This window comes from Schistocerca gregaria, chromosome 3 (assembly GCF_023897955.1).
Source record: "Schistocerca gregaria isolate iqSchGreg1 chromosome 3, iqSchGreg1.2, whole genome shotgun sequence".
Taxonomy (NCBI): Eukaryota; Metazoa; Arthropoda; class Insecta; order Orthoptera; family Acrididae; genus Schistocerca; species Schistocerca gregaria.
In genome coordinates this window covers 799,177,475-799,203,092 of record NC_064922.1, presented here as the reverse complement: position 1 = coordinate 799,203,092, position 25,618 = coordinate 799,177,475, and the positions used below count along the sequence as shown (strand labels likewise).

The following is a 25,618-nucleotide window of genomic DNA, read 5'->3' as shown; positions in this document are numbered from 1 at the left end:
ACTTAATTACTGCTTTAGTCACTAGTTACTGTCTGAGTCAGTAATAGCTAACATTGCCTTCGTTACTAACTGTACAGATACAGGCTTTCTATTATTTTTCAGAAGAGACGCAATTCGATGTTTGTAAGTCAATAACAGTTCTATATAGGAAATAAACAACCTTGCTATGGAATGGAAAGAGCAAGTGAATGAAGGCTGGGTATTTTACCGATAGAAAATAAGACATATCAATGAAATACCTAAGTTGAAGCAAGGCACATTGCTTCATAATCGTTGACACGCTTCAGTGCAACCAACAATCACCGAGCTATTCCAGTTTGTGTATAGGGTACTCTGTCTGCTCAAAAGTCGTTGTATGCATCTTAATATCGTGTCGAATCTTTTGCCTGGCGTAATGCAGCAACCCGATGTGGCTAGGACTCATCAAGTCGTTGGTAGGTCGCTGCAGAGATATTGGAACATGCTGCATCCATGGCCGTCCATAATTGCGAAAGTGTTGCCGGAGCAGGAATTGACCTCTCGAGCATGTCAACGGCTGCAAATGGTCTCCAAGTAGCTAAACATAATCATTTCCCGTCAACTATAGGCTCATTCCACGTAAGCACAGCCCACAGCATTATGGAGCCACCACTAGCCTCCACAGCGCTTTGTTGACAAACTGGGTCCATGGCTCCGTGGGATCTGCACCACACTCGAGCCGTACCAACAGCTTTCACCAACTGAAATCGGCACATATCTCACTTGTCTAGGGTCGAACCGATATGGTCACGAGTCGAGGGGAGTCACTGCAGGCGATGTCGTGCTGTTAGGGAAGGTACTATCACGTCCGTCGTCTGCTGCCACATCCCATTATCACCAAATATCGTCGCACTGTTCTGACGGATACGGTAGTCGTAGTCAGATTTCTACGGTTATTTCACGGGATGTTGCTTGTCTCTTAACACTTACAACTCCAAGCAAACGCCGCTCGGCTCTGGGTCGTTAAGTGAAGTCCGTCGGCCACTTCGTTATCTGTGGTGAGACGTAGTGCCTGAAATTTGATGTTCTCGGCACTCTCTTGACACTGTGGATCCTTGAATATTGAATTCCCTGACGATTTCTGGTATGAGTGGAATGCGACATGCTAGGAGCTTAGCTCCAACTACCATTCCGCATTCGAAATCTGTTAATTCCCATCGTGTGGCCAGATTCACGTCCGGAACTTTATCATATGTATCACCTGATTATAAATGATAGCTCCACCAATACACTACCCTCTAATACCCTGTGTACACGTTACCACGAGCACATGTATATGCGCTTATCGCTGTCCCATGATTTTTGGTCGCCTAATTGTATGTTAACACCAGTGTGTAGTGCGGAGTTCCCTGAAACGTCATCAGAGACGGTCCCACCAGAATGAAAGGACGCGAGAAGGATTATGTCGGTAGAGAATCGGTAACAGAAGAACGTGCCAGTGGGAAGAGATAAGTGACTTCTTCGAACTTGGAGTAGTCAGTGGCTGTCTCCTGAGTAACAAAGCCATCAGAGACGTTTCAACCAGTTAAAACTGTCCAGTGTGACTATTGGCGATATGACTGTTATGTAAAAATCCGAAGGAACGGCTGCAGGTGTGACAAAGTAGACCTCATGTACTTGCTGAAGGGTACAGTCAAGTGTTGCGCATGGTGGCTGTAAAAAAGCGCTTGCAGTCATCGGAAGGAATCGCTCGTGAGTTCCAAAGCACTACCAGCAATCCAGCCAGCACAATTTGTTTGCGCAGTGAGTTACAAGAATTGTCGAGTAGTAACGGGTACAAAAATCGGTCGCAAATAATGTTTACTGCACGTCCACATTTCTGTTTCTGTGTCGCCATCCTAAATGCTATGGCTCAAAATGGTTCAAATGGCTTTGAGTACTATGGGATTTAAGATCTGTGCTCATCAGTCCCCTAGAACGCAGAACTATTTAAACCTAACAAACCTAAGGACATCACACACATCCATGTCCGAGGCAGGATTCGAACCTGCGACCGTAGCAGTCTTGAGGTTCTGGACGGTGCGCCTAGAACCGCTAGACCACCGCGGCCGGCTAAATGCTATAAATGTAAGTTTAAACGTTAAGACCACTTATACACGCTTATAGTCCAAACTGACTACATATACAGAAAAAAAAAAAAAAAAACACGAACAGTCCAGTTGGGACTACGTGCGTATCTAAGTGGTTTCACTGTTTTAGCTTACACTTATTGCTTTGAAGATTGGCACACAGTAACGGAAATGCGGATGTGTTGTAAACACTATATGCGACTGATTGTGGTACCCTTTATTACACAAAATAAATGTTGTAGCTGGGCGCAATTAATTCCCCACGAAATCAAACCTGACTAATCTAATGTGGCTCAGTGGTCGACCAGGTATTGATAAACCAAATGTGTCTGTAGTCATTGCTAACCGAAATTTAAAATGGTGCAAACAGCGGCGTCGCCGTGCAGTAGATAACTGGGAACAAGTGATTCGGTGCGGTAAATAACGCTACACGCTGTGGCAATACGATGGAAGTGTTCGGGTTTGGGGAGTGCCTGGAACTTATTACCTGCCACCACCAGCAGTGCCGACAACGATGTGTGGTTTTACGGTATGACGATGCTTTTGGTGGTCAGTGTGTGTACTGCGTACAGCGGGGAAACGGTTCGGAGACCATTACTCTATTAGCATCTGTCATAAACGGCATCTGCAAGGTTATGGCTTGTGCAAAAAAACATTCCTAAAATGAAATTTCCTGCCCAGTGACGATATGAACCAGATGGTACACTTTAGTGTGAGTTAGAACGTCACCTTCTATACAGATCCCAGCGTTCAACGTCACTAACTTGTCTAGTTTCGCTGCTTGAGGAAGAATGGTCGGTCATTCATCCATAGACATTCAGATATTTCATTGAAAGAGTCGCCTCCAGAGGTCAAGACGTCATAAATGCAAAGACTCGACATGCAACACATCAGTGTCAACAAACAGGTGTTCAGATAGCGCATGTGAGACAGGCTATATACCCTCATATGCTAAAGAAGAATGTTATTCTCCCATTACAATGGAAATCCTATGTGGCTAGGGCCTCCCGTCGGGTAGACCGTTCGCCTGGAGCAAGTCTTCCGAGCTGACGCCACTTCGACGACTTGCCTGTCAATCGGGATGAAATGATGATGAGAAGGACAACACAACAACCAGTCTCTAAGCGGAGAAAATCTCCGGCTCAGAAGGGAATCGAACCCGGACCGTTAGGTATGACATTCCGTCACGCTGACCACTCAGCTACCAGGGGTGGACTTCCCAATACAATAGAATGACAAAATACGAGGGTTGGATATTTAATAGTGATAACTTTTTATTTACAGCTCGTACAAAATAGATACGTGTTTCTAAGTTTTACTAGTAAGATCTTCAAAGTAGTCACCAGCATTGTGTGTAACCCTTTGCCAGCGATGTGGAAGTCGTAGGATACTCTTAGCAGGGCCAGTTGTGTTGGCAGTTCGAGCGGCGCGGTCTATTGCCCGACGAATTTGTAGCAGTTCGAAGCGAATGCCGTGAATTGTTTCCTTCAGTTTAGAAATCGAGTTGATCTCACGACGGCTAAAGTCAGGGGAGTGCAGTAGGTGGTATAGCATTTAGCAGCCCCATCAGTCAAACAAATCAGTAAGAGCTTGCACTGTATGTGCTTGAGCATTGTCCTGCAAAATGATGGCCAGATCCTGCAGAAAGTGTCGTCACATCTGTCTCTATGCTGTTCATTTTTACAACACAACCTACGACCAGCTTAGAAGTGATGACGCTTTCTGCAGGACGTGACCATCATTTTGCTGGACAATGCTCAAGCACGTACAATGCAATCTGTCACTGATTTGTTGGACTAATGGGGCTCCTAAGTGCTATACCACCTACTGTACTCCACTGACTTAAGCCGCCCTGAGTTCAACTCGATTTCCAAACTGAAGAAAGCACTTCACGGCATTAGCTTCAGAAAAGCTACAAAGTCGTCGGGCAACAGACCGCGCAGCTCGAACTGTCAATGCAACTGGCACTGCTAAGAGTTCCCTACGACTTCCACATCGCTGGCGACGGGTTATACACAATTCTGGTGACTACTTTGAAGGTCAGTAAAACTTGGAAACACGTCTATTTGGTATGAGCTGTAAATTAATAGTTGCCACTGTTAAAGTTCCAACCCTCGTATGAGTTAAATAATGCACGTTTTCAAAATACTGACACGAATAATTCACGGAAGCCATCCTTTTGAAGGATCTGTTTGGGAAATGGTAAAATGTATTAGCTCATAATGTCGTAGTGACCACATGACTTTCGTTGTAGACAGAGTCAGGGAACAGTTTGTCACAATATTTACTGTAATACGCTCCGTAATATTCTAAAGTTATCAGAGATAAAGTGTAATTAACGTCCATTTATCTACAACTTGGAGAGAAACGAGACCCCCAGTTATAAGAGTCTAAGAATGTACAAGGATGTTAAGAAGAGAATGAGACAAAATCGCTGCCTGTTCTCAGCGCTCCGCAATCTGCACGATGAGCAAGCAGCGAAGGAAACCAAAGGAAAATTTTGGAAAAGGAATTCAAGTTTAGGTAAGAGTTGTATACTATCAATGACAGTGAGATTAGGAGCTTTCTGAATTTGGTGTTGTAGAGAAATGTTAAATATTGGATGGGTAGATTGAGTAACTAATGGAAATGGAAATTAGCGTTTGCCGTCATTATCTAGGAGGCCGATTACGGTGTAGGTCCTATTACATTCGACGACACACTGGGCGACCTGCGCGCCAGATAAGGATGAAATGACGATGAAGACAACACAACACCCAGTCCCTGAGTGGAGGAAGTCCCCGACCTAGCCGGGAATCGAACCCGGGCTCTTCTGACTACAGTCCGCCACGCTGACCATTGAGCTATCGGGGCGGACAGAGTGACTAATGAAGATTCACTTCATCGAATTGGGGATAAAAGAGTCCTATAGTTTTCCAAAATAAGGGATACGTTGGTAATGTACATCCTGACGTATCAAGAAAAAGTTAAACTCGTAACATATGGAAGAGTGGAGAGTAAAAAGCCGTGGGAGATCAAGATGGAGGGAGAGGAAAAGCAGGACTAGAGTTAGCTTCAGGTGGATATAGGAAGCAGTAGTTAAGCGTAGATGAAGAAAGTTCCACAAGATAGACAGTTGTAGAGAGCTGTATCAAACCAGCCATCGGACAGAAGACCATAACACCAACACCAACAATAATACCAACAATATGAGAAGTCTGAAGTGAGTGCCGGTCACAGTTTCGAATGCGAATACCCTCTTTTCAAGTACAGTGCGCAATGAGTGCTGCCACCTAACAACAAATTTTTAATTTCCCACTGAATTTTCGCAGTTTCTTTGAGACTTCTCAACTTCACTCACTACTCCGCGGTACAAACACCTTGTTGGGCACTGTCATATGAGAGTTTTGGTGTCTCCACAGTGACGCTGTTGTTAGTGAGATCTAAAACTAAACCTGTTTCAACTCACATTTTAAACTTGTACGGTTAATAAAATACTATAAATTCTTAGGCATGGTGGATGAACCGAAAAGAAAATGTTTCCCAAAATTGCACCACCGTGTTTGTCACCTACTTTCTGCAGTACAATAAAATTTTCTTTCAGATTTAAATTAGTGGAATATGTCAAACAACACAGCTTCAAGTAAAGAAGTATTCCATATTTCTCCATAGATCGTTTGGATGTTGGTGTCAATTTTTTAGCTAGCGTTGTCCAAATAATCTCCTTTTTACAACTGAAGACAGGGCGTCTTAGGAAAACCGTGACCTTCCTAGCAAATGAAAGAAAGGTCGTCGGGATCAGACATTGGTTTCAATATGATTGATACAATATCTTCAAATCCAAAATTAGGTTTTCAAATTATAGATTTCCTGTAGGGCTAAAGCCGCAGCAGTAGTTTCAAGATGATTTTATCGTCAACTCGATAGCCGTACGTACTGGAAACAATACACATGTAAGCGAACATTTTCCTGTGATGTGCTTGGGGTAATCTTGCACTTTCAGTTTGTTGAGCTCCATTCCTGGGCATACAGTTCGTACAGCGTATATACTGTATGTCCTTTTTTATGAGTTTGACAAGCCAATGTGGTGTAGTTTTCTATGAGTGGAAACTGTCCTAGTTGTACTGGTGGCATGTATGCATGTTCATGAGAATTTTCTGAAGGACCGATGATGATAGCAAGATTCTGTCGAATGCGGCCGTAGTGAAAGAAAATACAAATACTCAGCAGCATAGGATGCAGGTGTTTCATTTGAGCGAAAGTTGTGTAAGGCGTACAGATAAAATGGCTAACTATAGACAAGATCAAGGAGACGAGCAGTTCCTAATGCTTCACACCATAAATCATATTAAGTGGCCGCTTTACAGATGCTCCTTACAAGCCTCAATTACATATTTCCAATGTACGAAACCAGCATATCCCTTAAACGTGAGGAAGTTGGAAAGGAGGTGCCTTAACTGTAACAACATCTCCGTCAGACTTTCTTAAAAATTTGGAGAATCAGCAATATGTGATATTTTTCCAAGTGTCAATTTATTTTTATAATAATTTTTCAGTGTTTGTGATAGATTTACTGAAGACGAAATCTTAATACAAAAATTTTTTAAACTGACATAACTATCAATTATTTAGATACAGAACGGAAATACACTGGTTTCGTGTTGACAGGTTTCGCAGGTGATTATCTGAATGACTGTATAGGACAAGGGACAGTATTTGGTGAAAAGAAGACTTAAAGATAAACTCATAGCTTACCGACAAAACTGTTTATTTTTAAAGTTTGAAAGGCAATTAAGAAGACCAGACGATGGGTCTGAGCAGGAAGAGCATTTTGTGCACAAAACATACCAATGCCTTGCTGACTATATTGTCCCAAGAAAGAGAGAAATTCCTGGGTTTTTTCTATGCAGTGAAGTATCTAATGAAAGCAGCGTAACTTTCAAAATGCAAATAAAGGGAAGAAGTCGAAAGAAAATGAATGTTTCTTAATCAACAAAATTTGGAATGTCAGAGTTGTAGAGGGACAGAACATCAAGGAAGCATGACTGACGACCGGCTCAAACAAAGAAATCGTCTCATACTGTATAGTGAGAGAAAAGACATTTCCCTCAATAGAAATCTGCTAACGAAAAATATGTTTCTGAAACACAGCAGTTGGGGAACGATAGTATTTCGATCTCAATAGTGGAATTGTGATAAAGCCATAAATTTACGGGAAGCATTATAAATGCCATGCTTTTAAGGGATATGAGAATTAAGAGAACTGGTAAAGTTTGAACTGATGAATAGTTCAAGAAGCTGTAGGGTGAAATAAGTCTGTGAACACGTCTCTCAGTAGAAGAGACAGTTTAGTGGAACATACGACAACGAATTCAGGATTAGTTATTCAGTAATGGGAGATGCATTAAAAGGGGAAAATGCATTGTAGTCAAGTATTATCACAGGTAAGGAAGAGTATCTATAATCGTCGGTAAAGCAGATGCCAGACTGAGATTCATTGGAAGAATCCTAAGGAAATGCAATCCGACAACAAAGGAAGTAGGTTACAGTACGCTTGTTCGCCCAATGCTTGAATACTGCTCAGCAGTGTGGGATCCGCACCAGGTGGGGTTGATGGAGGAGATAGAGAAGATCCAACGGAGAGCAGCGCGCTTCGTTACAGGATCATTTAGTAATTGCGAAAGCGTTACGGAGATGATATATAAACTCCAGTGGAAGACTCTGCAGGAGAGACGCTCAGTAGCTCGGTACGGGCCTTTGTTGAAGTTTCGAGAACATACCTTCACCGAAGAGTCAAGCAGTATATTGCTCCCTCCTACGTATATCTCGCGAAGAGACCATGAGGATAAAATCAGAGAGATTAGAGCCCACACAGAAGCATACCGACAATCCTTCTTTCCACGTACAATACGAGACTGGAATAGAAGGGAGAACCGATAGAGGTACTCAGGGTACCCTCCGCCACACACCGTCAGGTGGCTTGCGGAGTACGGATGTAGATGTAGATGTAGATGTAGATGTTGTATGTAGTACGCAGAAGTGAAAATACTTGTATACAGAGGGAAATCAGAAGACTAACAATTTCAAGAGAGACGTGTTCTACGAAATACAAGATACTACGATAACGCTGTGAGTAACGTATAAAATTACTTAACTTACTAAGTACGTTATTGAGACTTCGCACAAAGGGAAACGCATTATCACTCAAAAAAGGAGTTTTTTCCGTTATTGTCATGGATTTCCAACCAGTGCACTCATCGTGAGAAACGAAATACATTTGCTGTGAGGACGCAGAACCACTGTCAACACACCACTTGAGTGTTGCCTAACTCAGCTGTCATTTCGTGACTATGGGAATTCTAAAGCTGGTGTTTTTGCCGGTGTACTTGCTGCTCTCACAAGAGGACCCTAGCATGATAGTTCGCGGGCCGCACAGCTGCTCGCTGCTGCCCTAATGCAACGCCATCACAAACGAAGCAACCAGAAACTATATAAGTCATATGAGGAAAAAATGGTAATTGCATATTATGCACATAAAATATTTCCGTTCAGCAGTTGAAAACACTTCAGCTATTACGTTGATGGTATGTTACAGCAGAAAACGTTAAGCACAAAAAATTCGTTGATACAAAATATCACTGCAGCCCTGAGTAATTACTGATTAATCTCTCACTTCTTTTGTCGAAGAAACAAAAATCGTTTAACATGGAAGAAATGCACTTCGCATACGAAAAACCGCGACACCATCCAGCTGTATTGGCTTCTTGTCTTCGGTGTATCGATCACTGTAAACATTGCTAGGTGCTGTTTCCATGTTTGTTTGAGTACTGCCACTGTCACTTAAGTAAGTTTTCGAGTCTGGAGATAGGTGTCTCGAAGTTGGCGAACTGTGTATCGAAAAAGATGTTTACGTATGCTCCCGTACATTAAAGTGATGGTGTAGATTTAGTGCCAGAATGGTTCGTGCTTTTTATTTTTAAATGAAGGCATTGTAACTTTATTTACCTACTATCGATGGCATAGAATGGGGGAATATGTGCTGAAAAGAACAAGGTTTAAAAACATTACATACTTTCTTTCTAAAGTAACAATAATATAGTGCAGTACACTTCCTGTGTACCGTATGTTCTTGGCCGAGCGGTTCTAGGCGCTTCAGTCTGGAACCGCGCGACCGCTATGACGCAGGTTCGAACCTTGCCTTGGGCATGGATGTGTCTGATGTCCTTATGTTAGTTAGGTTTAAGTAGTTCTAAGATCTACGGGACTGAGGACATCAGATGTTAAGTCCCATAGTGCTCAGAGCCTTACGTACTTACAAGAGTAAATATCGTAAAGTAAACTGAGGTGCTAAACACAAGCAAAATTTTACGAAATCGAAAAAACAGGTCTTGAAATTTTTTTCTCTCTTGAATTGTTTAAAAAAATACATTTAAACACCGAAACAAATGCTTCGGACCATTCAGTTTCGATTTAAATATGTTTCACAGTAGTTTCGAACAAATTTTGTTACGCACAACGAGGCGTTAGGATATAAAATGTATACTGGCCATGGCAAGGAAAGCGTTTCTGAAGAAGAGAAATTTGTTAACATCAAGTATAGATTTAAGTGTCAGGAAGACATTTCTGACAGTATTTGTATGGAGTGTAGCCATGTATGGAAGTGAAACGTATACGATAAATAGTTTGGACAAGAAGAGAATAGAAGCTTTCGAAATGTGGTGCTACAGAAGAATGCTGAAGATTAGATGGGTAGATCACCTAACTAATGAGGAAGTATTGAATAGGATTGGGGAGAAGAGAAGTTTGTGGCACAACTTGACCAGAAGAAGGGAGCGGTTGGTAGGACATGTTCTGAGGCATAAAGGGATCACCGATTTAGTATTGGAGGGCAGCGTGGAGGGTAAAAATCGTAGAGGGAGACCAAGAGATGACTACACTAATGAGATTCAGAAGGATATAGGTTGAAGTAGGTAATGGGAGACGAAGAAGCTTGCACAGGATAGAGTAGCATGGAGAGCTGCATCAAACCAGTCTCAGGACTGAAGACCACAACAACAACGAGGCGCCTTTTACCAAATTGCTTTTCTCAAGTATGTCTTGTAGGCCCTAAATGAAAGTGTAGACTGATCTGTTACTCTGTTCAAGTATTTTCGAGCTATGCAAAATCAGAAACGAGAAAGAAATTTTTTTAATCCCGACAACTTTGACAATCGACATGGGAAAAATACGCGAGGTTATGGCCTGGTAGATACGTCTTTCGTAGTTTTTCGCGCTCCACTTAATGTAGACCTACTACCATGACTGCCGCTACACATAAACATAATTTTGAAGCTGCTTTAGTCACAGCAAGCGACAATAACAAAATTAATTTTTCAGTTGTTCTAGTTAAGGGAGCTAATCCGACTCAAAGCTGTTGATTGTGACTTGGAGGTAAACTGCCTTCAAAAGAGTTATCATTCTCTGATCTAGCGTCATAACAGATCCACCATCCCGTTAAGCTTTGGGTGCAATGGGAAATATTTTATAAGCATATCATAACGAATTTTCAAATAACTTTAGTTTATGCAAAATAATGGGGCAACGGCCCTGCCGCAGTGGATACACCGGTTCTCGTGAGATCACCGAAGTTAAGAGCTGTCGGGCGTGGTTGGCACTTGGATGGGTGACCATCCAGGCCGCCATGCGCTGTTGCCATTTTTCGGGGTGCACGCAACCTCCAAATGCCAATTGAGGAGCTGCTCGACCGAATAGTAGCGGCTTCGGTCGAGAATACCGTCATTACGACCGGGCGAGCAGTGTGCTGACCCCGCGCCCCTCCTATCCGCACCCTCCTCTGAGGATGACACGGCGGTCGTATGGTCCAGATGGGTCACTTGTGGCCTGTAGACAGCGTGGTTTTATGCAAAATAATAATGTGTCAAGACAAGATGCGAATTAATTCACACTGACGTGAATGGCTCGAAGTAGGAATATAATGAACCCATGTAGTTCTCAAATAGTCAAGGAGCATTCTTCCTGGGAAATTTAAGGGAAGCTATGATACGCTTTGCTGCATTTTTGCTCAGTGGGAAAAAATCAGAGGAAATGACACAATATCAGAGACTTCGCTGGTCTCATATAGATATGATTTGATGGATATAGACTGAAGCGGCGTGAGAAAATTTGTACCAAGGCCGGGAATTGCACCCGGTCTCCTTCGTACTCTGCAGGTCCACCAGCCTCTAAGTCATCTTTTCACAGTAGTCCGCACAAGTCCACCGATTACCATGGTATGCCTCCCTCTTTGATCCAAATCCTCACTGCTGTCTCAGTCTCTTCGTGTGTAAAGTGGAATTTAAAGTAGACTGGGGCGGCAGTGAGAATCTAGATCAAGGAGGGAAGCGTGCCAGGGTAATCAGTGCACTGTTATGGACCACTCTGCAAGGGTGCCTTTCTAAAAAGCAGGGCCGACCGCGGTGGTCTCGCGGTTCTAGGCGCGCAGTCCGGAACCGCGCGACTGTTACGGTCGCAGTATCGAATCCTGTCTCGGGCATGGATGTGTGTGATGTCCTTAGGTTAGTTAGGTTTAAGTAGTTCTAAGTTCTAGGGGACTGATGACCACTGCTGTTAAGTCCCATACTGCTCAGAACCATTTGAACCATTTTAAAATGCAGGAGAAACGGGTTCGATTCCTGGCCTTGGTGCAAATTTTCACTCGCCACTTCAATCTAAGTACATGGAATCAATCAGTATCTCCACATACTAATTTCTCCTAATGAGCCAAATAATCAAATTTACCCTCTGGAAACATTGACCAACTTGCTACTGATCAAGGTATGACATTATCAGTTCTTCGATACATGAGTGGATGCTTAAGGTGAGGGGTTACAAGCTTGCCTCCTTCCACTGATAAGCTAACACTACCCGCGCCTTGTCATGATTGGAGATAAGTGGAACACAGGATTCTCGTCACTTTATTTAATTCTATTTATCTTACTTGATTCTGAGTATTGCATTTGACAGCGGGTGCAGGGGTTATTCACTTTGACCAAAGGACTACATGGGAACCTTGCAGTCTGTTTCCCCAGAAGATGGCGAATGTCTGAGGGCTACAACACTGGGAATAACGGAGCAGTCCGCTCGCCACTCAGAGCATAAAGTCCTTGGCTTATGCGGGTGATGTAGACACCCGAGTACGACTTGTGGGACCCTAGTGTCACTCAAAGAAGGGCGGGATTTTCTGTGTTCTGGCACACGATAGTGTCCGGTGCCCGGAAAGCGCCTTTGAGCCTCAAGGGCTGGTCCGCCACCTGGTACCATCTGGAGAGAACTCACTGTTCTCGAAGAAGCCAGGTCTACTGCTGTGGGAGCGGGACTCGGTGGAGCTACCGCCTCGTTCGCTTGGCGTGTTGGAAATTCCAACTTGCATGAACAATACTCTGATTCGCCTGTCACTCTTGGTACCAGACGGGAATTTCCGCAACAAACTGTGAGAGGAGAGAGTGTCCTGAGTGCCCCTTGATATATTCCGTCCTGTGAAATTATTTAACATTGTATGTAACATTACAGTTTTATGAATCTCGACAAAAGTAAATATCATTTAACATGATTGGTGTTTGCTGCCATGCCGCGGCAAACGGGGATGTGTGGTGCAGGGACACATGGTTAAGCTCTCTTCAATCGGTCTCCTCAGAGGCTCTAGCTGTGGAGCGACCAATCTGCTGTTCTGCACCGGACCATCGCACCGACAACATAGCGCGATCCGCAGATTCTGGGCTGGTGCAGATCTCGTGCTGACCCACATATTCACGTCCGCCAAGAAGACAAGACATTGCCGAGCACCGACGCCGCAGTGCAGTTTGATTCTAGTTACAAAAATGAGTTCTTTGCATTTTAGTCCGAACACCAGCCACCACATAGCAAAATTCAGAATCATGGGTTTTATTCACATCATTGAGGTAATCTACAGTTTGAATCCATTATCCCACCCTGGACATCATACTTCTGCTGATTAAGTCTCTGTCATGAATGAGATTTTCACTCGGCAGCGGAGTGTGCGCTGCTATGAAACATACTGCCAGATTAAAACTGTGTGCCGGACCGCGACTCGAACTCAGGACCTTAGCCTTTCGCGGACACGTGCTCTACCAAATTAGCTACCCAAGCACGACTCACGCCCCGTCCTCACAGCCTTATATCTGCCAGAACCTCGTCTCCTACGTTCCAAACTTTACAGAAGCTCTCCTGTGAACCTTGCAGGACTACTGAAAGAAAGGATATTGCGGAGATTTCATATCAGCGCACACTCCGCTGCAGAGTGAAAATCTCATTCTGGAAACATCCCACAGTCTGAGGCTAAGCCATACCTCCGCAATATCCTTTCTTTCAGGAGTGCTAGTTCTGCAAGGTTCGCTGGAGTGCTTCTGTAAAGTTTGGAACGTAGGAGACGAGGTAGTGGCAGAAGTGAGGCTGTGAGGACGGGGCGTTAGTCGTGCTTGGGTAGCTCAGTTGGTAGAGCACATGTCCGCGAAAGGCACTGGTCCCGAGTTCGAGTCTCGGTCCGGCATGCAGTTTTAATCTGCCAGTAAGTTTAAAGTCTCTCTCATGTTAGTATCGTACTGTCAATCTCTTGGTTTTCTTGTGTATGAGGACGAACTTCTCTAATAAATCATTAGCTTATTTAGAAAGAAGTATTCCCTTCATCGCATTTTCGGTATCAGCTGTTTTTTAACTACAGTTACTAATTAATTTTATACCTGTTCCCCACTTCAGGATCCTATGTTACGTTCAAATTTCAGACAGCGTGTTTTCATTGTATTAGGTATCATCATCGGGTCTTAAGGGGTGAATCCGAGTTCTAGGTGGTCTCAGACTTCGTTCACCATTTCTAAGTTAACACTCGGGGTGTATTGCGAAAGCCCAATGCAGTATGGGTCAAAAAGTTGTCGTAGTTTCGGAAGTGTATCCTGCTGTAGAGCAAGGTGTTCCTCTAACACTTAGTAATGAGGAAGAGGGGCGAAGAGACGCCATACTTTATCCAAAAGAAATTTTTAAAAAATTATCTCGACGCTGCACACAACTTTCTTCATTCCGTAGACATCTGAAGCACTCCGGAATATTTCTGAAGTCTAATAAGAATGCACTAGGATATGTACATATTTTGAAACACAGCGTTCCCCTGCAGTACATCGACCATAAGTTATCTTATAAAGGTGTTTTTTACTTTGCTTTAACCGCTATATAACTAAGAAAATACTGCAGTACTTTCTGTCTTCTTGAATTTCTCATAACGTGCCGTTTCTACAAAAGAAGGAAAGATGTTTGGCAAAGGACGACCATCATGAAGAATTAGGTCTTTTATTATGTATGCGCGCTGTATTGAATCAATGAAGTTACAGTAAGAAGGCAGAGTTTAGTTTCTAAATAAGAGACGTAGCAACGAACATCTCGAAAGTCATACTGTTGTAAGTTTATAACGTAGAGTAAGACGGAAATCCGCAACGCATCTAACCGAATAATGGTACTGAATAGACTGTAGTTCTTCCATTAAGTTCTTGAATATATATATATATATATATATATATATATATATATATATATATATATATATATATATGATATTATAAGTATACAACAAATTAAATTGACACTATTCTCTAATGCGTGTTGTACGATCTTTCTTTTTAGTCTAAATGCACAAATGCCACAATCTTGTACTTACGGCTTTGGAACATGGAAGGGTAGATGTATTATTTTTCGGTCATTTGCAAGTGCGAATGATGAAAGGTGTTTCTAAAATTGAAACAAAAAACGAGAACCTTTTCTGGCAGTCAAAATAGTTCTCATTGACACTGCTTCGTAACAGCTTAAATTTCATTGAGAACGCAAAAGAGGAATGACATCATTAGAGTTATGATACGTGAACACGTGTCAATGAAAAATAAAAGATTTTTTTTCGTCTTAACTTATTGCCGCCGGCGAGTGGGTTTTTGTAGGCATTAGCAGAGCGTTTAATTAATTCGTAATCACAAATTACTGCACTTTGCGCCGAATATTATTTTTTTTCGTTTCTTTTAATGTGTGTAAGGTGCTGATAAGCTTTCTGTTACAGATTGACAATTATTGAAGTATGTGAAAAAAAGGTAAATTAGTTACAAACTAAGACGTGCACACCCTTCATTCAACATGTAAACGACACTAAAGACACTCCGATTTAGGTTATGACATGTTCGGTATGCCTGCAACCATTGATGTGGCGCAGACGAATAACAAAATTGTGGGTGCCCGCTGAATTTGTGGAACATCGGTGCTGTCGATGACTTCCTGAATGGCTGTTTCCAGTTCATCAGTGGTTTTCGGGTTATTGCTGAACACCTTTTTTTAATATAAATCCTGAAAAAGGAGTCGCTTGTGTCCAGATGCGAAAAACATGGCGGCCAATCGATGTTTATGCCACTGGGCTCCTACGCCAAAGCCAGAAATCAGTCCTCAGAGTGCTCATCCAGGCCAGGACATCAAATACTCTCCTGCTTCGATGGGGTCGAGCTCCGCCTTGCATGAACCACATCTAATCGAAATCAGGGTGACTTTGGACAATGGGGATGAAATCACCTTCCTAAACCTTCGAGAACCGTTCGGTAGTCACTGTGCTACAAAGGAATATCGCATGCCATACAGCCACCCGTTGATGGTGAAGAGACCTCTCGATAGCGAAATGAGGATTCTCAGTTCCCCAAATTCTCCAATTTTGCTCATTGACGAACCAACCCAAATGACAGTGGGCTTCGTCGCTAAACCATACCATACACTGCATACTACTGTAATTCCCATCAAATCCCGCTGCCAATGGTGCAGTTTGAACGTCCTGGCGGCAAACGTTCAGAAGTTGTGACGATTTTATTTCATGTTGTTCAATAAATGTCACCCTGCATGTGGTTGCGTGTGCTGAATACTTCCTATTGCATCTCAAGAAAACAGATGTCCTGTTTCAAACAGTCTGCTACATCGATTTCAGTAATATCTGCAAATCTCTGCGCTACACACAAAGACAGAATGTCATTGCTTCAGAATTTCTTTAGCGATGATAGTTGTAATAAATTCAGAGTCTCATTACTTCTTTTACTTCCGTTAGTGTTTCGTACAAGCAATAACAGATGGAGAACGTTGACAGATGCGATTAACAGATTACAGAGCTTATCAAGATCACTTACTTGGTAAAAGAATGCTGAGCCATTCCATATTTTCAATAGCAGGTAAGAAAGCAACATACAGTAACACCAATGCTATACCGTACGTTTTCTGTTAGCAGTATATGTTTCTCATGTGACGTCGCTTTGTATCTCTAGCGATTTAACTATTCACACGAAGCAATAGTTTCCTTGTTTTAAATAAGTATCATACACAGAATTTAATAGAAATTATGAGTGATTTTTTTGTTCAGTCTTCCACTATAAATCGGCAGTAGTGTTCGGTGACAACAGGTGAGCGGCGCTGTTAATATTCTTCTTAGCGTGTAACTCTGTAACACCGATATATGACTGCACTATCATTTACCAACTCTCGGAAAGAAAATATTAGTTTCACACTAGTTCGCGTGTGTTATTGTGTTGCGAAAAATTTTACAGTGGCAGATTAGATACACCGCACTGCTAAACCGAGTGAACAGCTGTTCCCCATCGGTTTGTCAAAATACGCAATATGTTATTGTGTTATGTATGGGGATCAATTTCTCATTTCCCGGGAAGGGAGTATCAGCTTCGCGTTTAAAGCGTTGTTGTCGAGTGAGCTGCCTGCGTCAGATCCACTATGTTCCGAGGTTCTCAACGAGCAGCACTGTTCTTCGCTCATTATAAATTACTGTGAAATCATGACCTTTGGTGCAAAAAGCGTAAATTTGCTTCAGTACCTATGATTGTAAAAACTTCAGTCATTCTGGATTGTTAAAAGTCGTACCCGTGTTTGGAAGAAATATGATCATCGTCGTTATGTTTCTAGAAACACAGTGATATAGTTATCCCAACATATTTCATTACAGCGAAACTTTATTTGTTTATGTGTATCTGCTGTGTAAAAAACGTAGGACGATGCTATTGCTGTAATTGACAAAGTTCCGATACTTGTGAGATGGATGTTAGGCTTCTTTTTGTTTTTCACATTTTTTAAAACTATTTTTCGTTTGACGACACGTTTTTGAGGCAGCCGCAAAGCTCATGAAGTACGTCTGTGCTGGTCACATTACAACGTTTTGCAGGAACACAGATGTCAAAATACCTATCGCTCTTTTGTAATTCGTCTGGCGATCGATTTCTTCATTTTTTTGTATTGGAAATGATAGCTTTATGTGTATAGAAAGTCATATTGAGGTCAGTGACCGACACTGCAAGGTAGACGAGAAACAATTCTGTTGTACAGACTTTGTATTTCGTAACATTATGCCACGCTATGTTAAGGGGGAACTGTACTGTGGATACGGCTTTTCAAATCAAGCTGTTTAGTGACATCGTGCCATATGTTACAAAGTAATTAAATTTTCATGTATAATTTAAGCGATTTAGATCTGAAGCTATTTGTTTTCTTAGTATGAACCTGAGACAATTTTCATTATCGAGAGAATGATAAGTTATGCATGTGCGAAAACATGAAGTTTCGTGGCATGTTTTAGTGTTACAGGTAGAAGCTGGTAGTACATTAAAAACATTCACTTAATGCGAAAGGCTGACAGTGTCAATCTGACAGAATCATTTTTCAGGACGTATGGTAAAGATGTTCTCGGCTTTTGTATCTATCATAAACTTCTAAATATCTATCGCGTAATTTACATGTCTGAAAAATGCATTGTGTTGTGTAAGAAGGAAATGATACGAGCAGTGTAGTAAGAGTAGGAGCAGTTGTTTAAGAACCATCTATTGACGATTATTCACAATGGTATTAGTGCTAAATGTAGAGGTACATGTACAGGGCTGCGAAGTGGACATTTTATGTCCGGACTGTGAATATTGTGAAACTTGGGACTCTATGCGTCAAGAGGGAAAGGGACTTTACAGTCTATAACGTGAATGTTCCAAATGTGCACAAATATATTGATGGAGGTTTAGTAATACTGATTTATTAGTTACATAATCAAGGCGCATTCGTTATTGTAGTCAAAAATAGCTACTGCTTATCGGAAAAATGTGAACAATGCATTCTTGACAACATTAGAGATTACTGAAGTTAAATTCGTAAAATATTTCGACGACCAAACTGGTTTCGACTTCTGCCCATATAAAGAACTACTATGTTGCCACGTGGCCGTTTAAATAAGTACTGGTACTTAATAATCACTACTACCCAGGTTTAAGATCGAAACAAAAAGTACTGATAGTGCGGTAGAAAAGATGTTGTAATCTAAATGATTTCATTTTCAATAGCCCATAGTTAATTTGTGGCCTAAGGCAGCGTCAAAAGATTTAGTAATGCTCGTGTGTGGATCCCACCTATTTATTACTGGCTACTGATAATAAGAAATCGATTTAGGCAATGCAACACCCTACGCAAATATTTAACTGAAATCAACGGTACTTTTAAACGAAATATGCTCAGGAGTGTAGGAAGCGTTTCAGCTAGCGGGGAGCAACTTATTTTAATTTTGTTGTGAATCGCGAAATAGCTTGGGATTTCACAAAAGACGATTATGGGTTAACTTGCTAGTGATTTAAAACTATATACCACTGATATTTTTGTCTACGTGTCGGAGCAGAATACGAGCTCGGTTCGGGAAGAAGATTTTGCTAAGGGTGTAGCTGCTGCCTTACCGCTCTCACCCCCATCCCCTCTCCCTCACTTGACACATCCTGGATACGTCCCTTTCGCTGATCCTTGCCCCGAGTAGCAAGAGAAACATGGACAAAAGCATCATTATCTGTTGTGAGCCATCGTAGAACTGCCTTAAGAATCTGTACGGAATGGCAGCGTAAAGGAAGGTGTCAAGAAAACACAAATCTTTACTTCGCATTGCTACATAAAATAGCACGCATGTTTTGCTAACCTGTCTGTTGTGCCGTACACTAAAGTCAACTGCCCGCACATAGCAAAAGATATACGATGTTGTTTCGTATGGAGTGTATTTCAACAGCTCCTCCGATGTTGTTTATGCAACCAGCAAAGTTCAATCTGGCCTTCAAAAACAACGCCAAAGATTTTCATATTCTCTTGCCCTTTATGCTAAAGTTATTAGTCATACTGGAAACATGAACGCGACCATTTTTGTACGAAATTTAGTATACATTTCATATTGTACTGGGACATGTTTCCTTTGGAGGTCACGATTTTCTATTTATTCAAGAGAAATGAACAAAAGTAACCTTCAATGCACCTCTACCTCCACATTCATCCCTCCCCACTCAGGATTTCTAGTATGTTTTCGTGGCATTCCTCCTTCCTACCACTGTACAAAAATCACCGACTACACGAACTATCACCGAAGTTCGACCATTTTTAGTCTCTATTAATTGGGCTGTTAAGTAAACAACATAATCGCTATTTTGTTAACGTTATTGATTTAAACGTGCTCTTGAAGGTAATGGAGGAAAACGACTTTGTAAACATTACGCTAAAACTAATTACGTTGACTGATCGATCCAAACTAAACCCCTACAACCACAGTAATTTTGGAGTCCGAAGGCCTGACGAGTACAACAATTTAATTGTTTATTTTATGCAGTTAAAATTCAGAAAACGTTTGCGTAAAATTTACACAAACGTCAGTTTTCCAGTTTGTAAGTGCTCAACTAAGGTGATAGCGTAATAAGGTCAGTCTATGAAAGAAAGTCGAACGTGGAAAACAACTGGTGCATTTGTACGGTGGTAGGAATGTGTGCTATGAACAATATAATAGACATCCTGACGGCTGGAGTCTGAGTGTGGGAGTGGAAGTGCATTTGAAGGGGACTTTTGTATGTTTTTCTCGAATAACTCGAAAACTACGACCTCTAGCGGTAACGTATCCCAGCAGGAAATTTAACTACATTAAATTTCTTACAAAACCGTTGTGTTCATGTTTTTAAGTAAGACTAATAATTGGTGCATGGCAAGCGAGATAATAAGAAAATCTCGTTCATGGATCTTAAAGGCAAGGTATCACCTTGCTGGTCGCAGAAAATGACATCAGTAGGGGCAGCTGAATATCTCTGTATACGGAACAACGTTATACAGTTTTTAGCGGTTGATGGCTATTGAATTCGGTATGCGGCACAAAAGACAGTTTTATATTAGTGCATTTTTGTGTTGCAGCAGTGCGAAAGAATGATTTTTCTTTCGTTGCTTTATAGGAGTAGATAATACGACCGTGTAGTCCCGAAACTGTTAGTGGTAAGTTAATACAATTCTTCTGCTGCGTAAAGTGTGTTCATTCACAGTCAATAAGACTCTTCTGAGACGGTGACTACATTGTCAATACGTAAAACGTCCGACGTTTCAGCCACTATTGCAAGTGGGAAAGGAAAGTTTGGTTCTTATACACCGGCAGCAGAGGCTGTTAAGAAATTCTGACAGACGATTGAGGATGAGGAGGAGGGGTGTTAGACGTCTAGACCCCGAGGAAGGCCGCTTGCAATAGTCGCCGAAACGCCGGAAATTTTACACATTGACAATGCGGTCACAGAGGAGTTCTATTCACCGTGGTTGAACACACTTTGTGCACCGAGATCGCAGTGTAGACATTTTTAATTTTAATTTTAGTTTTTAATAGCCTCAGTTGCACCGTTTACCTACAATTTACCTAGGTTTCAGTCGGGATGATTCAACCTTCTTCAGAATAACAGGAACTACCGTCTGTCCACAGCACTAGTGGCTGCGCCGGCCGGTGTGAGCGTGCGGTTCTAGGCGGTTCAGTCTGGAACAGCGTGACGGCTACGGTCGCAGGTTCGAATCCTGCCTCGGGCATGGATGTGTGTGATGTCTTTAGATTAGTTCTGAGGTATAGGGGCCTGATGACCAGAGATGTTAAGTCCTAAAGTGCTGACAGCCATTTTTTGAACTAGTGGCTGCCGCATCGTGTTCATGAAGTGGGCAGAGGCAGTTCCAGATAATTTTTATAGTCTGACGATGATTTATAGATTTTTAGTTTTAGTTTGACGATGTCCACTATGGACAGACGGTAGTTACTGTTATTCTGAAGAAGTGTGGGTCATCCCGAATGAAACCTAGGTAAATTCTAGGTAAACTGTGCAGCTGAGGCTGTTAATTATTAAAATTAAAGTTAATATTTACACAGTTGCTTACAGGACCACGAAATGGTGATGGCAGATATTTTTGTTGTACCAAGAAGGCCGCTTTCAGGCTTATACTGCCAGGATATGATCTTATGGTACTTCATATAAATTTTGCAAAAACAGACATAATGCTGATGGGATAACAGCAATAAGTGATTTTTTAGTGTTACTTATAATCCGTCTCGATTGTAAATTTTTTATTCATAAGACCGGTTTCGCTTCATTTAGAACCATCTTCAGATCTGATATTTCAGTGACAGGAGTAACCCGTCGAAATCCAGCACTTTCACATGCTGCGTCACATTAAAAAAAATGAAAGTTGCTGGATTTGGACGGGTTACTGCTGTAACTGAAATATCAGATCTGAATATGGTTCTGAATGAACCGAAACCGGTCATATGAATCAAGAATTTCTAATCAAGACGGATTATAAGTAACAATATAAGCTCGTATAAGGTTTGCGGTGTTTACTGACTGTGAAAATGGCCGCGGAAGGTGGTATTAAATAAATCAGACATTTTAGACAACTAGTGCGTAATGACCCCTGTTCTGAAGGCATCAATGTTGTTTCAGAAGGCTATGATACGCGCGGTGTAGCTGTGCAGGAGTGACACGTCCAAATCCAGCACTTTCACATGCTGCGTCACATAAAAAAAGTGAAATTTAGTGGATTTCGACGGGTTACTCTTGTAACTGAAATATCAGATCTGAATATGGTGCTGAATGAACCGAAACCAGTCATATGAATAAAAAAATTGGCAATCAAGACGGATTATAAGTAACATTTTAGCTTCATATAATGTTTGACTGTAAAAATGGCCGTGGAAGGGGGTGTTAAATAAATGAGACATTTTAGACAACTAGTGCGAAATGACCCCTGTTCTGAAGGCATCAATGTTGTTTCAGAAGGCTATGATACGCGCGGTGTAGCTGTGCAGGAGTGACACATCCAAATCCAGCACTTTCACATGCTGCGTCACATAAAAAAAGTGAAATTTGGTGGATTTGGACGGGTTACTCCTGTAACTGAAATATCTGGTCTGAAGGTGGATCTGAATGAAACGAAACCGGTCATATGAATAAAAAAATTGGCAATCAAGACGGATTATAAGTAACATTATAGCTTCATATAATGTTTGACTGTAAAAATGGCCGTGGAAGGTGGTGTTAAATAAATGAGACATTTTAGACAACTAGTGCGTAATGACCCCTGTTGTGAAGGCATCAATGTTGCTTCAGAAGGGAAAGATAGGCGCGGTGTAGCTGGGTGCCGGCGGTGGACCACCTGTTGGTACTCACGGTGGTGTTGGTGCTGGTGGTGCTGGGCCGGTGCTGCTGCTGGTGCTGCGCCCTCACCGCCGGCGACGACGACTGCTCGTCGGCGGCGGGGGTGGCGCCGTTGCCGTTGGCGGCGCCGTCGACCGCCGCCGCCGCCGCCGCCGCCGCCGGGTCCGCCTCCGCCGTCGTCGTCGAGGCTGCGAGCCGCGTCTCCGGCGGGCCGCCGCCGTTGCCGACGCTGATCTCGAGGTAGGAGTGCGCCCGCAGGTGCGACTGGGCGCGCCGCTCCTCCAGCACGATCTTGCGCGCCGCGCGGAAGATCTTGTAGTAGACGACGATCATGACGCTGAGCGGGATGTAGAAGGAGCCGAGCGTGGCGTAGATCTGGTAGGCGAAGTTCTGGCACACCTGGCACTGCGGCAGCCCGTGCGGGTCCTCGTGCTCGTTGCCCAGGATGAGCAGCGGCGGCAGGCTGATGCAGGCGGCGCCCAGCCACACCAGCGCCACGCTGGCCACCATCCGGCGCGGCGTCCGCCGCACGCCGTACTCGAGCGGCTTCGTGATGGCGTAGTAGCGGTCCACGCTGATCATGCACAGGTTGAGGATGGACGCGGTGCACGAGAGCACGTCGAACGAGACCCACAGGTCGCAGGCGACGGGGCCGAAGCTCCACACGCCGAAGATCTCCGACAGCAGCGCCATCGGCATGACGAGCAGCGCGACGCACAGGTCGGAGACGGCCAGCGAGACCAGCAGGTAGTTGCAGGGGCGGCGCAGCTTGCGCACCAGGCACACGGCCACGCAGACGAGCACGTTGCCCACGACGGTGCCCACGATGACGCAGAGCAGCACGAGCGCGATGAGCACCGCCTCGGCCGGCGTGTAGGGCGAGCGCGGGCCCGGGAACCACGACTCGTCGGGCGGCGGGCCGCCGCCGCCGCCGCTGCCCGCGCTGCTCGCGTTGGCGCTCGAGTTGCTGGAGGCGGCGCCGGCGCCGGCGCCGGAGGCGGCTGCTGCTGCGGCTGCGGCGGCGGCGGCGGCGGCTGCTGTAGCGGCGGCCACGCCGGCGGGCGCCTCCATGCGACCGCGCTCACTGGCGCCGCCTGCCCTCCCTCACCATGCCCCCGAGATCCGCTGCTCTCGTCTATGGTCGCAGGTGAAACGTCAGACACTGCTACGTTCCCACAGCCTTCCACTGCTTATCACTCCTACACTGCCCTCGTATGCGAAAGGGACGATTCTCCAACAACTATCAGACCGATCCTCAATCACCACTAAGTTCCAGGCCTCACACCTTCTATCACTATCCGAAACTTATCGCAAGCTAAATTTCTGTGCAGTTATCCTCTAAAAGTATGTTTGGGCACCAAATGGTTCCAGTAGTCCTACACTGTGGATCACTCCTTTGCCGAACGTCTCAGTCGCGAAATCGCCGACTGTCTGTCAACTTCAGCGACCAAATGACCACAATAGCCTCACAGTCCGTATCTTTTCCGGCACGTTTTACGTGATATATCGCCGGTTGTACCACCACTGCCGCTCAAAAGAAACCACACCCACTTAATGGTTGCAATATTGCCGTATCACTCTTATCCGGCACTGGTGATAAGCAAAATTACTGATTGTCTCTCTGCTATCCAGAGGAACCTTCAGTCACTACACTGTGCAATCCTCTTTTACGGTGTTATTTAAATGTTAATCTTTGCTGTTTTGCTCTGCGACAGTCGTTCACTGAATCCTGAATTCACACTCAACTTATTTCGGTCCCGTTTACAGCAATGTACATGTATATCGTGATCTATTAATCGTCTCCTATTGTTCTACACAATTTTTTTTTAACTAAATGTCGGCCATCAGTTGTCCCCGATAGTCTCACACAGTGTAGAAAACTTATTGCTCACTATTTACAGTCAAAACTAAACAGCTTTGATTAGGAGGACGTCTTTCAGCTCTTAAATGTCTTTCCGCTACAGAAGTTCATTTCCTCTGCAGAAATGAACTGATTAGAACTCTAATCAATGCTTCTAACAGTATCCATCATTCATGTCATCTCTCCAATAGACTCAAAAATATCGCACGATTTGACCATCTGATACCAACTGTTTACAAAACTGTTGTGTGCTGCTTATCTACAGAATGTCTCACCTTTCGGGCTGAGAAGCTGCTTCCTCATACTTAAGATCTCATCCGAATCTTTCTTTGTCTTATGTGGAAACAAAAGTGTTTTCTTTAATACCGACAGAAACTACCAGTCTCCCTTAGTACTGTGTTCTCTATAGACCTGTTTCAGTGTTTAAGGCCCACAGTAATAGCACCAACACTGTCGCTCAACGTAACAACTGCACATTTACCACATACGTCTCGTTCAGTCCCAATGTGAACGATATCAGTCTTACCTATTTGTCACAGACTCGACAAGAGAAGAAACTTTACCGCGTGGTGTTTATTATACACAAGCACAACCAGATTCGTAGGGAACTGTGTTATTTACAGGTTCCTAACGAGTTTAAACCTAAATTTATTCAGTAACAACTCTACAGTCGAATTTGTTTTCACAGTATCTTACACAGAGAAGAATACTTCAAAATATCGAAACTATGTTACGGATAACTGAACTGGCATCTCATAAGGCGCCAGCACGATGTGATTTACATGCGGTGTAGTATTTCATTCCTCTAGGTTATTCCTCAGCACCACTTCACTTATGTCTCTTGCTAACGATATTTCGTAATATATCATACTCTTAGGTTTTTCTGTTAACAGTTGTATAAGCCAATTAATATTAGTATGTATGTGTATCTTCGGTATCATACTAGTACACGCTTGGTGTGTGTTTCATGTATTCACAAACCTATTTTTCAGAGCACGAGGGAGGTCGCTAACGGAGTCGTTCATTAATCAGTGAAGCTTTGCGTGTGAGTCGGTACACCTCACTGAGTTTTTTGAATGATGTAGTTGTCTACCGATGCTAAACAGATTTAGAAATGTTACGCTTTCGAAAGATATCAGACGTGTTCGGCATAAACGAACAAGCGTGACAGAATT

At 43.1% G+C, this 25,618-nt stretch overlaps 1 protein-coding gene and 1 pseudogene across 1 annotated transcript in view; one reads left to right on the top strand and one right to left on the bottom strand.

Annotated features, from left to right (window-relative positions):
- LOC126355609 (5-hydroxytryptamine receptor 1-like) overlaps positions 1–23,693 on the bottom strand; it is a 569,460-nt gene extending 545,767 nt beyond the window's left edge. Inside the window, exons 1-2 of the mRNA XM_050005971.1 lie at positions 23,668–23,693; positions 22,595–23,516 (exon numbers count right to left, since the gene is read on the bottom strand). Of these exons, the coding sequence (XP_049861928.1) occupies positions 22,595–23,516; positions 23,668–23,693 (948 nt within the window). The remainder of the gene's footprint in view (positions 1–22,594; positions 23,517–23,667) is intronic.
- On the top strand, positions 10,643–10,760 carry LOC126356699 (5S ribosomal RNA; annotated as a pseudogene).
- Positions 23,694–25,618: the final 1,925 nt, after the last annotated feature.